At 35.7% G+C, this 16479-nt stretch overlaps 1 protein-coding gene across 1 annotated transcript; it reads right to left on the bottom strand.

Moving 5' to 3' along the window:
- Window positions 1–485: 485 nt before the first annotated feature.
- foxn1 (forkhead box N1) lies at window positions 486–14984 on the bottom strand. The gene is made up of 9 exons (XM_067451724.1): window positions 14857–14984; window positions 9834–9992; window positions 8676–8990; window positions 7845–7952; window positions 6593–6711; window positions 5511–5607; window positions 4878–5085; window positions 2963–3427; window positions 486–1149 (listed from the first exon to the last, which is right to left on the bottom strand). The coding sequence occupies exons 2-9, from the start codon at window positions 9972–9974 to the stop codon at window positions 884–886; spliced, it is 1719 nt and encodes a 572-aa protein (XP_067307825.1). The 5' UTR covers window positions 9975–9992; window positions 14857–14984; the 3' UTR covers window positions 486–883.
- Window positions 14985–16479: the final 1495 nt, after the last annotated feature.

Here is a 16479-nt window from a genome sequence, read left to right as displayed (position 1 = left end):
ATGCATAGATCTGTCGTATACAATGTATAATAACTCAACTGCCTTGAATGCTGTGATCATATGCATCATATGACTCAGTTCTGGCTCAGTTTTGATGGACTCGAGCATAAGGCTCTAATTTTTGCTTAATCAAAAAATATAAATTATTTTAAGAATTTTTTCAAACAAAAAATAACTTCTAGAGACACAGTAAAAATCATGCAATTCAGGAGATGTGTTTTAACTTGCTAAGTGCTTTTAATGTATAGTACAGTATAAAAAAGAGGCAATCACACCCCCCAGTGGTTGCTAGGGCAGATGCAACAACAATAATTACTGACTAACATGTCCAGATCATCTTACCAACTGAAACATTTTTATAGATTAAAAAAAAAACGTGCACAAAAACAAACAATACTATTATGTTGATTTTCAGCAAACTTCAAAAAAAACAAAACGATATTGTTAAATTTTCAACTACATTAAAGGGATCTTAAATACTTGCATAAGTTTCTGGTCATGTGAATGAATAAAATCGTATACCTGCATGGACCGTTTTATACTCCTTATAAATATTCATTTTTATGTTCATATTCACTAGTTATGGCTCTAGTATTATCAGGTAGAAATTGTGTGTACAAAAAATATTTGTATTTATTATCCAGTAAATCAGAAATGCCTCTAAAAATCATTGGGTCTTTGAATATTTTTGTAAACAATGGGAGCCATGGCATCCAAAAGGTTGATGGTGGTATTGGACATTAAAACATTAAAGCTAATGTTGTTTTTATAACTCAAGCACACCGTTCAGCATAGAAGTCACACTTTTTAGACATTCAAAAATATAAACTTTTCTACTTTGGAAAATATAGAGAGGGCTTGATGCTAAACAGAGGTTAGTTTCTCATAGAAGAGGAATAGGAGTGTTTCCTGAGGAAGAAAGGAGGCCTGACATGTCTGCACCGGGGAAAACGGTTGTGCAGAGCCCGCTGAGATACAGCCCAGAAACGCTGCCTTGCACCCCACCTTCAGTCTCCGCTAGACTCCCACAGACCCCCACGCTGTCCCGTAATTGAGTGGGACTGAGCTGGAGTAGGGAAGGGGTTGTGTCCATAACTACCAGTGAATCTGGAGCGAGGCTGTCATTCCTTAGCTGCTCCCAAAGATTCCCTTAAAACAAAAACAGAGAACATGCTGTGAGGGAGAGAATACAGTGTGTCCCTTGAGTTGTAGGGTGGCCTACTGTTGTTTAACAACAATCCTATTGTTCACCTAATGAAACATCTTCCCGAAAAAAGGGGGGAAAAAATCCATTAAACAGTTTTAAAAGTTGTGAGTTGTGAAAATGATGTGATCATCTAGGACTAGGACCTTTATGCAGTGCATGCCATAGGTCTATCCCTCATGGTTTTCATCTGCTTTAAATTTAATGTGGCATCTAGCCTAATTCCATAGGCTTGTCAGTCCAAATCAGATTTTTGTACATAGGGTACTTTATGAATATTGAAGTGAAGTGTGGATGAATGAACAAATAAATAAATAAATAATAAGCCTGTGATAGCCTATTAAGTGAATAATTGAACATCATTAATTTGTGTTATTTATAATTATAAATATTTGGACATTTATCACTTAATTTAACTGGTAATTACATTAAAGATTGAGAATATAAGTTCTGATGTGTGCATAAACAAAGCTATCAGTCTAATCGCCTATTTGTATGCTATGCTGGTACATGAGCCAAATAACATAAATGGGCATTATAACATAGTTGAAACAGCATTTATCATAATGATTTTGTAGGAATTGTAATAAGGCGCTAAAGAGAGTACTCATTTCACAAGTTCACACTAACAAATGAGTCGGATAGAAAAAAATGGCAAGCGTATGCGTGCTGTCTCAGGAGAGGGCTCTGAGCTCTGTATTTGGCCCAAGCTTGGAGTACTCCCCCCGTATCGCTGGTAAGTAAAGTAGTGAGGTGAGTATCAGGTGAGTGTGAGGAAGACTGAAAAGCTGTCGATGAACATATATGATCTATATAATCCTCCCCTTGTGCGGATTAGTAGACATATTGATTACTGATTGCTGACAGCTGGTTGGAATGACGTGATGATTGGATAGATCGTTTAAAGGTGTCATGGTGTCAACAAAAAAATGTATACTGTTGTCTAAGGTCAACTAATGACGTTCGTGAAAAAAATATCATAATTCGTAAGTAATAGGCTATTTTCTACACTGGTTTTGAGGCTCTCGCCTGAACGTTGGGTTTTGATGGTCGTGCCAAACTGGAGACTTGGAAGTAAATGCTCACGGCTAGGATTGGAATGCAATATCTTGCTATCTTTGGCATGTTTATTGCTGCTGGCTAGCGCAATCCAATCAGGTCCACGAATCGGTGGGAGAGGTTACTGAATTACACATGCTTATTATTCTGTAGAGGCGGTGTTTCGTTGCGTGATGACGTATAGATGCGTACACGATCATTTTTTAGGCATGGTGTCTATAAAAGCTTTTCTTTGACTAACAAGGAAGTTTTCAGCTCTAAAAATTACAGGATATTTTTATATTACCATGACCTTTTATATATTAAAAGCTCAAGGGTAAGTTGATTTCCCAATTCATCGCCCCTTTAAACATGCTCCTCCTGAAATGTGTTAATGAAACATCATTAAAAGCTATTTGAACCAATGGGATCGCTACTAAAGGAGACCTGATTTCGGGGGTGTCACTACACCGGAACTCTTGCGCTCTATTACAAACCCCTCAGTGTTTCTGTTCGTGTTTTTTGGTGTACAGACATAGCAAGTTGACTGACTGCACACACACATCGGATCTAAACAGTTGCAATACAGAGTGTCAGACACTCAATCATTTAGATCAGATTTCAGTCAGGTACACAAATAATCCCTTCACTGACAGCGTGAACGCAGCTAAAAAAGCTCAAACACCGCAAACATGACTAATGTTTCAAACTCAATCTTACCATGTAATTGTAGATCTGTGAGGCTGGGATTTAATGCATCGACATCATTACTGATTTCTCCGTCCAGCAGAAGCTCCTGCATGCTCGCTGTAGCGCTGTGATCAGCCTGCAGGCCGGTGCTGTAGATTGGTGGGGTGTGTGCTGGTAAGGGGGAATCCAAGCTACCTGTCCTGGGACTGGAGGGGTGCCCAGCGCTGGGCTGATGGGTGACAGGAGAGTAGTATGGGAAAGCTAAAGAGTCTGGAGGTAAGTACGGGGGAGGCGGGACGACATTTTGAGAGGGTAAAGGATTGTAGAGAGACTTCTGATGCAGGACACTAGTCTCATGGACGGGCTGATGTCCGTAGACAGGATGCATGGTGACTCTTAAGGGCTGAGAATATGTATGGCTGCTTGGCAGACTGAAGTGAGCTCCAAGAGTCTTCAATTTTTCAGGTCTCTCACCAAGCAGACGTTCCAGCTCCTCTGAAACAATGAGCATAATGGGAACTATATTAATGATACTATATTAATGATAGTATTATAATATATATATATATATATATATATATATATATATATATATATATATACACACACTCTCAGAAAAAAAGGTACAGTGCTGTCACTGGGGCGGTACCCTATAGGTACAAAAGTGAAAAGGTACATCTTTGTACCTTACTCACCCCCCAATGGTACATATCAGTACTTTAAGAGTGCGAATTAGAATCTTAAAGGTACATAGTAGAACCTTAGATTTATTATACAATAAATATAAATTTATTTACAATATAAAAGAAAGTAATATAGTGTATTATCTATATATTAAATATATATTATTCAGAAAGTCATTAAATTAATCATAAGTGACAGAACATTTTATGAATTTTATATAAATCAAAGAATTTAGGGAAAAAATTATTGCAGTTTCGGCATATGACAGCTGTTTGATAATGAAAATAGATGTTTCTTGAGACATTTATAATCAAGACTGACATAATGAACTTTCATCTTTGCCCTCACAGGAATTAATTATATTTTAAAATATATTCACATACAAAAATGTTATTTTAAATTTAAGTAATATTTAAAAAAATAAACATTACTGTTTTTATTAGATTTTTTTTTATCAAATGAATGCAGCCTTGGTGAGTTTAAAGACCCCAAACAGTATAGATTTGTGTGGATTCATTAAATAAATAGATGCATGCATTTTATATATAAATATAAGATGGCTCATTCTCTCTTGAAACAGAAACGTTTATAAATACAATGTTCAATCATTTATTTTATCATGTTTGAGTTTTGAACAGGGGAGCATAAGCATAAAATGCATTCACAATAAACCTATAGCACACAATAGGTGAATTTTGGGTAATCTGGGACATTTATTTTGCACTTTTGACTTCCAGACCAACAAATGGGACATTCAGTGCTGACCCTAGACTTCTGGGGGCCCAAAGCAAAACTTTGGGAATTGGCATGATGTCCGAGCCCAAAACAGTCATTAAAGAAATATAAATAATTATGTATTAGAAAAAAGACCTTTCCACATGACTCCACTGAAGTTAAAGCCACATTAATATTTGCATGTTATAAAAAATATATAAAAATATATATAAATAAATGTTTACATTTATATAGTTATGCTACTTAAACAATCGGTGGTGGTTAGACGGCGGACCGGTTTTGTGCCAAATTCTGTCCCACTCCAGATTATTGGAGTAACCCCCTCACCAGTATGAATAGGATTAGGTGTTGGGATCTAATTAGGATTAGGGGGTGGGGTTAGGATTAAGCAATCAGGTAGAAGGTTTAGTGAGGGGGAGTAATGATTTGGTGATTTGGCACAACACCGGTACTAGGGACCTTGAACACTACAGTCTATTTAGCTTCCTTATATATTTTGAATTAGCAAATGAAGGCTCTCACGCACCTGGCCGGGCCATGCTCCTCCGTACAGTCAGTGGGTCTTTACGTCTCCACTTGTGAAGTTCCTCTTGCATCTTCTCTACCTTCGCTGGGTTCAGGGCCCACAGGCAGCCTTTTCGAGAAGAGTTCCCATTCTTGTTCTCTACTTTCTCAAAGCACTTGTTCAAAGAGAGGTTGTGTCGGACAGAATTCTTCCAGCCATCAGGTGCTGTCTAAGGAATCACAAATGAACTATAAGGTTGTGAAAAGGTCGTGATAAGGTGTTCTGAGTGATTGCCATGATGTTGTTAGAATATTTTACCAGTCAGTTCTCTAAATACATAAAGAGATATCTTTCTAAAACCCTTCCCTCAGTGAATTCAACACTGGGTCGGTACGAATCTGCATGTTGCACGAATCTAATGTCATATTGTAAATCCCTTTACCTGCACAGCCTCAAGAGGAGGGTGAATTAAATGATCATATGGCGATCATGCCATAACATGCATTTTCCATGAAGTTTGAGGCACAAATTGGTTTCCATTCTGTATTTGTTACATTACTTCTGCCTTTATCAGGATCCTCCACTATATCTGTTCACTGTAGATCAATGTATATTAGATGTAGACATTTTCTGAGAAGCGGTAGTGCAGTTTACCTTGAAGTAGGGGAAATGATCCGTCATGAAGCTGTAGATCTCACTTACTGGCAGACTGCCTGTTTTGCTATTCCTCAGAGCCAGAAAGATGAGAATACTGCAAAGAAATAATATTTAACCATGAAAAATCACCAGTCAAACACTATTGTGATGCATTGGTTTATTTTGATTTGTTTGGAAGTATTGTCCCTTGTGACCAAGTTTTTTATGATTTTGCATATGCATTTAGCAGGCACTTGCCAAAGTGATAGTGCATGCACATACCTTTTATTGGTATATGGTATACCAAATAAAGATGATATACATAAAGTAAAGATAGGAATATTTTTAATTTTATAACAGATGACGGCTTATATGGTTTAGCAGTTTAGTTATTTTTTATTTGTTAAAAATAGTATTATTGTATTATTTGATATATTAACATGCTGTAAATTGTTTTTTATGATTGTTTGGACAAAGCTGCACAAAATTATCAACACTTACAGCTGATATTTAGTCTAACAGCATGACTATAAGTGTGATATTGCGTTTAGCATTTTAAAATGAAACTGTTCATATACAAAGACGCATTGGCTTGCACACCATCTTTTTCACACATCCTCTGTTTGTAGTGCGTATATATGCATTTGTATGCATTGTAGAAGCAGCGAGGGCTCATCTTGCTTTCACATAATATGTGTTTACAGTGTGCAACGGATCCGCTGATTGTATACCACAATTACAACTGCTATTTCTCCATCTATCCATTATTTTGTTTTCAAAAAAGTCATTAAAGTTACTGAAAATGCTTTTGCCATTGGGAATCTCTTTGTACACAATACAGTAATGCAATCTTTCATAAACGCATTCACATTTAAACAATAAATATAAACTTGTTGTTCCATTTAGCACTTCTATATAGATTTATATCTGGCTATTATGTAGCTCAAGCAAGTGACAAACATTTAAACATGGTACTTCTTGTATAATATGCTGTGCCTTCTTTAGAACTATCAGGTTTCAGATAAAGTTTCAGAAAAGGATATATGAAAAAATGTGTCTTAGTTTTCCAGGATAATACAGGTATAGGTGCATATACATACCTGTAGGAGTAGACAGGTTTAGGGTAGAGTGTCTGGGCAGAATTGTCTTGAGACGTTTGTGATGAGAGGTTTTGGCTATAGTAGTGAGACACCGTGTCTATTCCTCTTGAAGAGTAAAACTAGAAACAATACAAACACACAAATAACTCTCTTCGAATTTAAAATGTGTTGAAGACAATACTGTAGAGGGATAAATGCCTATTTGTTTAATTATTGGTAATTTTAAAAAGTAGAATATTATTTGTAGTGCCGTCAAATCGATTAATTGCATGTAACAAACGTGTGTAAATATAATATATACAGTCAAAGTAAAAAATATTCAGACACTATATTTCATTTTTCACTAGTGGTGCAGGTAGTTAATTTATATAAGAGAGGATAGCAATATAAAGTAAACAGTGACATATTATACTCTAAAATTCCTCATACAGTGAAAATGTAGGGACCAAATGTAGGGACCAAAATGATTCAGACCCTTTGACCTAACCATGTTTTGCTGAAGTGTTTTTTCTTTAATTGCTAATGCGATATTTTACCCCACAGACTGAACAAAATGAAGCACTGCTTGTAATTGGTTAACCTAAATTGATATCTAATAGTGTACTTAAATATAAAAGCTGATTGTAATCCATTTCTTTCTATCAAAGTGTTCTTGTCATATTTTATTACCATTTTATAAACTATAGTGAATCAATTGTGATAATGGGAAAAAATGTTAAAGGTGTCTGAATACATTTTGTTTTGACTGTATTGTGTGTGCATGTGTATACAGAGGCACTATATATATATATATATATATATATATATATATATATATATATATATATATATATATATATATATATATATATATATATATATATATATATATATACTGTAGTATACATACTACACCCTTGTTCAACAGGAGCAAATATTTGTTATTTGTCAGTCTGAGGTTGAAGTACAACTTTCTTCCAATGTTTTGACTGAACATGCATCCAAAATTTTGATCCTTTGATAATTTCTACCTTCTTACACATGCCAAGGTTTACCATATCAACTTGCATATAAACTACAGTTCAAAATTTGGGGTCAGAAAGATTTTCAGGAATAGATTTATATTTTTGTTGTACTTTCTATTCATCTAATGATCCTGAAAGGATAAATGCACAAGACGTCTTTTAAAATATATATATATTATTTAAAAAAAATGAACAAACTTTTGAAAGGTCGTTTATAATCAGTATATCACGCGTTGGTTCATGTGTACCTGATGTTGTACAGGACTGATGGCACTGTACGTCTGATGGTTAACTGATGTGTAGCCAGGAGGTTCTTCGGAGCTCGTCTGAGACTCATTGTAGGGGTGTTGAGTTCCCTGCCCAAGAGCAGACCATGATTTACTTAGTTCTAATATATCATATGTTAATGCTTCTTTAGAAAGTGTAATAAGGACATCTGCTTGCACATCTGCCTGCCTTCTTGTTTCTATGTCTTTTGCCCCTGGCCTAAATATGCTGGCAAGAATTTAAAAGACATTTCAAGGTTATGTACTATATATTCTTCAGCGGTTCTTTAGGGTGGTTAAGGTGCTATAAAACACCACTGCCATATAAAGAACCCCTTAAGCCCAATTCTGTAGAATGGCCCATGTGCTGATTAGCATCATTGAGCTAGGCTCGAAACTGTCATGACCGAAACATGCCATCATTGTTTTGGTAGTGACAAAAGGGAACACATTATCCTTTATTTGGGGGAAATAAACAAAATGTTGGCACTTCAGAATAAATTTAGACTTCCACCATCAGCTCTTTTTTCTGTTCAGAAAAGCTTTTAACTGTTATGTGTTGGTTGATTGTTTGTATTATTCTATATTTTTACTCTAACTTCTTTCTATTCTAACTTTCAGGGTGTTTCCAACTCTGACCAGATATATAGGGCCTATATACTAAAAGGCACTTTTTAAAATTAAATCCACAAAAACTAAGATCTTAAATCTGTGCAAATTCCTTTAAAAATGGGGAAATAATTTTCTTTTCTTTTTTCTTTCATCTAAACAAGAAATCTTAAAATGTCTGTTTAAACAGTCACTCAGTCTCACCATTATGCTTGTCGTCTCCACATCAGTGCTCAATGGACTCCAAGAAGATTGTTCCTCCAATCCATCGGCCGTGGTGAGTTTCCCAGCTCTTCTGAGACAGCTGAAGGGTTGAACCTCACTGACGGCCCCTTCACTGCATTGACGCCTGTACGGATGGTAGTGATTGTTCTCCGTCAGGCCAGATTCTTGTTCAACGGGACTCCCATCAATACTGTGTCTACGAAAGCGTTCCGCAATAGTGCTCTTCTGCCTGTAGGGAACACTTTCGCTTTGGGAGTACGGTGCAAACCCCTCTCCAACATTGCTCTGGTGACACTAGGATTGAACAACAAAATAATGTGAAAATGCATCTAATAGGCTATCTACAAAACATGCTATCTCAGCAATATGAAATTCATAGAACCTAAAGTTGCTGAATACACACAGCACCTACTCCATGTAAAGCAACACTGCAGTTTCCTTTCTAACGAATGCACTCTTTAACATAAAGCAGTTTTCCAAGTGGAAATGCAGTAGCATGTAAAGATCTTTGATCTGCTAAAGAATCCATAAAAGCAAAAGCATGTGACATACAGCCTTCCCTAGGGGCCATAATTAATTAATATTAAATCAAAAGGATTTGGTGAAAAGGCAGGATGAAATACTTCTATGTGTGCCCCAGGGTCTTGTGTCCTTGAATAGTGCCTTGTGCGGAGGTTCATGTCCTCATCAAAAAGTAATAATTATGACACAGTTGTAACGAGAGCAGCTGGCGGGCAGCGCTTTATAAGAAGCGGCAACTACAGAACAGTCTATAGACTGATGTTATATAGAACCAATCATCCATCCATCCATCCATCCATCCATCCATCCATCCGTCTATCTGTCTGTCTGTCTGTCTGTCTGTCTGTCTGTCTGTCTGTCAGTCTATCTATCTATCTATCTATCTATCTATCTATCTATCTATCTATCTATCTATCTATCTATCTATCTATCTATCTATCTATCAATCTATCTATCTATCTATCTATCTATCTATCTATCTATCTATCTATCTATCTATCTATCTATCTATCTATCTATCTAAACAGAATAAAAAGTCTGTAAAACTAAAAACCTTCAAAAACAAACTAATACCAAATTGATTAAGAACGAATTTTAAAATAAAATCATTAATACCTGTGACTCTGGCATCTGAAAGCAGGGTGACCCGAGAGGGTCAAATGGTTGTAGTTCACAAGAAGAAGAAATTGGTGAGCTGCTGCTGCTGCTTCTGCTGCTGACGGATGGAAAAGCCAAGCCCTGGGACGCAGAGGACATCGTCCCTACAACCTGCCTCTTCAAAACAACACAACAGACCATCGGGTTTTAGCTTTATTTGTAGATAGAAATATAAATAAGCTTCCGTTTTGTTTTTTGTTTTTTATAACTTTATTTAATTTTCTGATATGACATTTGTTTTATCTGAACAAAAGTCTAACAAAGGAAACAATGGTACGGTATACCGATTACATAAAAGTTAAGCAATTCTAGTTGAGGATAAGTATTTCTGATACATAAAATAAAGGGGTTCCAAACAGATCACAGTGGTAACATCAGGAAGGTAGATTAATCGTTACAAATATGTAATGTAATGAGACCCAGTATATAATGATCATATTCTCAAGTATTCTAATACAGGCTTCCATATTTTCAAGAAAATATCATGCTTGTCATGATTAATATATCATAACTTCTCAATATGAATAATGCACTCAGTAGCACATCGAATGTTGGAACAAAATCCAGTAAAACAAAAAGAAGAATAACCTTGTAAAAAGAAAATATAAAATATAAATATTTTTTGCACTAAAGTGTCAGCAGCTGTGGTTTTAAGGAATTATACGTGGAATGCTATCATGCTTGTCAGCTTGATCCTTACTAAATTGGGGGCACACAAAGACCTGTTTTCAAGCATGTTTCATACTGTTGGAATATATTTCCAGAGATATATTTATATACATATACAATAACAACCTCAAATGACATTATGTCATAAAGGTATTTTCCATGTCTCCAGATAATCTATCTCCCTAGCTATTTGGCCTTTGGGCAAACCTAGTCTTATGGGTCATAATTGTGAAACTGCTTGTAATGAAAATCCTTTTCCAACAGTCTACTATAAGAAAGCGTTTTCCATAACATTGATGGTCCATGTTTTCTGTTGAAGTGAAAGGCCTTAATATGCATATATCATTGCCCTGGCTGCTATCTGATCATAAACAGGTAAAACATAAGGCCATGTATTCCTGGAAATTCAGGCTACTCTCATTTACTGTCAGCAGACAGTGCTGTTTGAGCCAAAAACTCATTAAAATCACCAACAAACCATGAAGGAGAAGCAGAAGTATGTTAGTGACATGAAATGGAGATGGGGAGTTTTGCTCCATCTGAAACATAGAGTGTAATTCAGTACTGGAGAGGAAGTTGAGCTGGCCTTTATGGTCCATCACTGTGACTTTTAAACTGATCCTCTGACCTGTTATGGTCGAGATACAAGCCATTTCCACCCTTGAGAGAAAACAGCTGAGTACACAAAAAAGGTTATTGGGTGATTATGTGTTTAAACGAGAATTCGGCAAACAACTGAGGCGTGCTATTTTACGCTACATATCATTTTAAAGTATATGTTGTTGTTTTTTAAGTCTTTTACTATAAACAATCATAACTTTTTTATTTCAACTATTGTATTTTACTCGGCTCTTTGCTGCATCTGTAGTCCGGGCTCTAACGGGTTATTGATATTATTTATATACGGGTTATTGATACTATAATGTGTTGCAGTAAGTGCTCATCTTGCCACTAAACTGATTATGTTGTACATTGTAGTGGAGTTTTTTTTTTTTTCTTAGCGGAAAGATAATAAACTATAAAATGTAACATGTTCAACGCTAATAAACATTTAATGTTTAGGTATTAATTAATTTATTAAGCCAAATGAGAGGAATAATGTACTTATACTGTTCGTTCTACCTTACATATATATCATTACTAATTTAAAGCCAGTCATACTACAAAATTTACAGTATGTTTTCAACAAAGACAGAACTGCAATTACAACATAAACAACTGTTTATTGAGGTATTTTTCTCTTCTTTTCTTTTTTTTGCCAAGAAATACAAAGCAAAAAACAACCATACAAATCTTGAACCCAATCCACCCCATCCTCAATAATAAAGAATAAAGAAATAAATACAAACATAGAATGTAGGAAGAGAAAAAATTCTGAACAGTTAATGAAAATCCTGAATGTAGTGTGTATTGTATACAGCAAATCTGCATGTGTTAAACAGCAAAAATGTGATTTATAAAAATAAATAAAAAAGGATTATCATATGAGTCTTATTTAGGAATGTTTAGCCAATAGGAAGTACTGCATGATTAGATTAAAGTTAAAATGTTGACTTAATGCTTTGAGGTCAATTTAATAAAGTCAGTCAAATCACTAACTAAAATGGAACCGAATGAGATCCCGCTCCTGTTAATACATCCATTGGGATAGAGCTACAATTTTACAGATTTTGTTTATTTTTTAAAGGATGAATTAATTTATTCCTACATGGTCCCAGGACGTTCTTCATAAAGAGCTTAACTACTAAATTAAATACTGCTTAAAGCAAGCTACAACATACTTTTTTAAATAAAAAAAGGTTCTTAAAGGTTATATTTAATAAGTTGTGTGCTAATTAAGTTTTAATAGACATGTATCTAATATTATTTGATGTACTGATAAGCAGTATTCTTTTAGAGAATCGTATTTACAGAAAATTCACGATGCACACGTTCAGTTTTCCATCAACATCAAGCAAAGGTCAGAATTCTGAATGAGGTCAGTAAGCCATGCTATATAATCCTCTAATACAAGATAAAAAAAGAAAATACATTTTAAAGTGTGTGTGTGTGTGTGTGTGTGTGTGTGTGTGTGTGTGTGTGTGTGTGTGTGTGTGTGTGTGTGTGTGTGTGTGTGTGTGTGTGTGTGTGTGTGTGTGTGTGTGTAACGATCATCTGGAATAAGAATAAAAATGCTGAAACAGGTATAAATGTAAAAGTACTTCATTTCAAGACTCCTTCCTCTCTCAATATGATCACATTTATCTCACTTTGATCTGGTCTCTTACATGTCTATACAGCTCCATCTGTGCACTCTCACCACACTTGATTGACATTTTAAATGGACTGTGCATCTTCCTTTACACCGTCATCCATCAAGTAATTGGTAGGATATCTTCCCGTATGTCTACAATAGCACTTTCACTCCAATTCAATGGAAACACATCTGAACGTTTGAAAAACAAATATCAGCACTTCACACCAAATGTGGTCAAATGGACAGTTCACCCAAAAATCACAATTCTGTCATCATTTTTTCACCATCATGTCATTCCAAACCTGTTTTTTTTTTTTTTTTAGTGAGAAAATTAGCAGAATATTGAAGCTGCTGTTTTCTATACAATGAAAGTAAATGGTGACCAGGGGCTGTCAAATATATATATTTGGTCAATAAAAGTAGTCCAAGAAATCCAAAAGTAGTTCTAGTGCGCTAATGCGAGTCTTCTAAAGCCACAAAATATAAAAAAAGCCACGAGATTTTAGAGGGCAAGATTGTGTATTCTTAAGTTTGAAAGCCTCTGCTCACCATTTACTTTCATTACATGGAAGTGAGCAGTCAACATTCTGACTAACATCTATTTTCATGTTCCACAGAATAAATTAAATCATTAAGGTTTTAAATGACACGAGGGTGAGTAAATATTGACAGGATTGTCATTTATAATGCACATATAGTGTTTAAGATCACTGTGCAGCATAAACAGAAATCCTAAAGACTTAGGGATGCTGTTGAAGCTTTGCTGCTCTTATAAATCTTGAAGGAAATATAGGTTTCTGAAAAATACTAGTGTACAGTATATTGTTAATGCCGATAAAATATGATTGATGTGTGATGAGATTGGAAAGCATACAACTAAACCCTGCACCTGACAGAAATTTCAGTATAAGCCTTCCGGCATAAACTTCAAAGCAATGAACTAAAATCTTACTTTTTAAGTTGTTAACGGCATACAACAAATAAATAATTTTGATAAAATATAAATATGGAAACATCATATATATATATATATATATATATATATATATATATATATATATATATATATATATATATATATAAACAAACTAAACTAAACTCCCAAATATATATACATTATATATATATATATATATATATATATATATATATATATATATACATATATATATATAAACATTAAACATAACAATAAATACTATCATTAATAATATGATTAATATATAATATTAATGTCACTGCATTATTTTGATCAAACAACGCGGGCAAGATTGCTAGATCACAGCTGGAAACCATATCTGTGATCATACATTACACTACATTAAATAATGAATCGCATTCATCTAATAGCTTGCGCCTTGTAAAATTAATCTCGGCTCAGCTCTGAGATTTCAACTGGGAGTTTGTAAAAGGCTCAGTCCATTTGGCCCCCAGCCATCCTGTGAGAGCCACACACCTACAGGGGACAGACCTGTTGCAACAGGTTTTCCAATACACACATATGCATGTGTGCACGTGTTTGCACGGCTACACACACTCGGGTCACTGGCAGCTGGGATCATAATGAGAACATATTTTAAATGTTATATCAGACCCATCCATAATCATATCCCGGAGAGAATGGGCACTTTGCCGAACTTCAGCACCCAGAGGGGAGACGGCCGTGCTGCACCTGCCTTTCCCTGCCCTCTTTCTCGTTCTATCGCTCCCTCTTTCTCTTTCCTGTATCCCTCTCTTCTCTTTCCTAGATGAATATCAGCGGAGATTTCATCCAGGTGGAGACAAGCCTAACAAGGAGCCTGAGGGACATTTCTTGATGCCTTATTTATTGGTGCCAAACGAGATACAGTTGTACAATAGTATCTGTGTAAGTGAAAAGTGAGATCCCACAGATGTTTACATATGTGTGCGCCTTTAATTTGGACTTCTTAGCTCCGATTTATCGCTTCTAGAATGATATTTTGCTGTCAATGAAACCTTATCACAATGTTGATCCTAGTGTACCAGACACACACACAAAAAATGACAGTTTGCTCAAATACAGTGCATGATAAATAAATAAAAAAGTTCACTTACAGCTGTGTGTGGTGCTTCCAGGCCCAGGTTTTAAATCTAAGACAGTCAGAGTCCACACAGATACCTGCAAACCAGCTGTAGATCTCCTCAGAACTCTCTCTGAGTTGCCACTCTGCTTTTATAGTGACTGACTGACTGACTGACTGCTGACAAGGAAAACAACCGAGGCAGATACAGAGAGAGGGAGAGAGAAAGAGCGAGGGAGGGAGGGAGAGAAGGAAAATGAATGTCAATGCAGGTGAATTTTTCCCTTACCCTCCTAGTGAACCTGGGAGGCAGAACCACGGCCCTCCTGAACTGCTGTATTAAAATCATATTCTAATGTGAATGGGAGATGGCAAGAAGGGTGGAGAGAAGCAACAATAGTGATAGTAAAAGGAAACTGTGCTTATGTTACACTGCTGCTTGGGGTTTGTTCACAACAGGCAATCAAAACTAGAGGGAATGACACAAAATGACAGAATTTAACAATTGTAGCTGTGTTTATTTATCTCACATTGTCATAAATGCAGTGTTTGTTGATTCATGGGATTTGATCTAGATTGTAATGATTTGTTTTGAGAATGTATTCATTTTTCTTCGATTGAAGTGGGTTTTTTCTATATATATACATCACATTCATATCACTGTGTGATAAATTATCAGATAAATAAAGAATGATATATAGAACATGTTGCACTAAATCCTCTGAAAATGGCATGTTTCAGCAGTACTTATTCAAAACAATACATTACATAGCTGTATTATATTTCAAGTGATCCCTCTTTGATTAGTCTTGTTTCTGTGTGTTCTGCAAATAAATCCCTGAAATAACATGCCTTAAGCCCTGCGAAGGTGTAACTGATCATGGTGAATAGTTTGGCACCAGGACATGGCACAACAAAGCACACTTGACAAGAGACATTTCTGCTAGTCTTTTCCTGCTCTCTGGTTTGGCATCTCAACTCATGCAATGAAAACACACACACAAATACTCTTTCCAACAGCAGTGTGCATTGATAGTGAGCACAAAAATGTCAGATGATCAGAAGAACCTTACTATACGTTTCCCATATTTTCCCCTAAAGTCACCAGAAGGTGAGATATTTACACATTTTACGGCTTACAACTGTGCGTATGTCTGTTTACTTATATCGTCGTATGACCTGTTCAGTGGAGGAGACTTAATATTTACTGAACATTTACTAAAAAGCTTTTAGATATACCATCAAGGCAAAAAAAAAGCAATTATGTTCACGCCGGTGACATTTAAAAAATCCACTTTAGACATTAATCATATGGGTTCTATTTACTATTGACTTTTCCCATATAAACACAGAAGAACCTCAGCTACATTATAAGAGCATGTATGATGTTGTGTATCCTGTATCACTCAGACTTTACTGGATGTGGTTGGATTAGTCCAGATGAGTTGGGGTCATGAGGGTTAACATCCAGAGGTTAACAGTGCCTAGTCCACCTCAACCCAGTTTGCCAATCTCATTCTCAAACTACACTCATCACAACTCAATTCATGAAAGGATTTGCCTTCTGTCCCTCCCTCCACTTGGTCCAAACCAATCAAGGTCCCTGGAGCTGGGCAAGGAGACGACCAGCAAAGTAAGAACATCGAGATTTACCTTT

The sequence above is a fragment of the Pseudorasbora parva genome, chromosome 8 (genome assembly GCF_024679245.1).
Source record: "Pseudorasbora parva isolate DD20220531a chromosome 8, ASM2467924v1, whole genome shotgun sequence".
NCBI lineage: Eukaryota > Metazoa > Chordata > Actinopteri > Cypriniformes > Gobionidae > Pseudorasbora > Pseudorasbora parva.
Note: the sequence above shows the minus strand (reverse complement) of the source record. Positions and strands in the feature narration are given on the sequence as shown.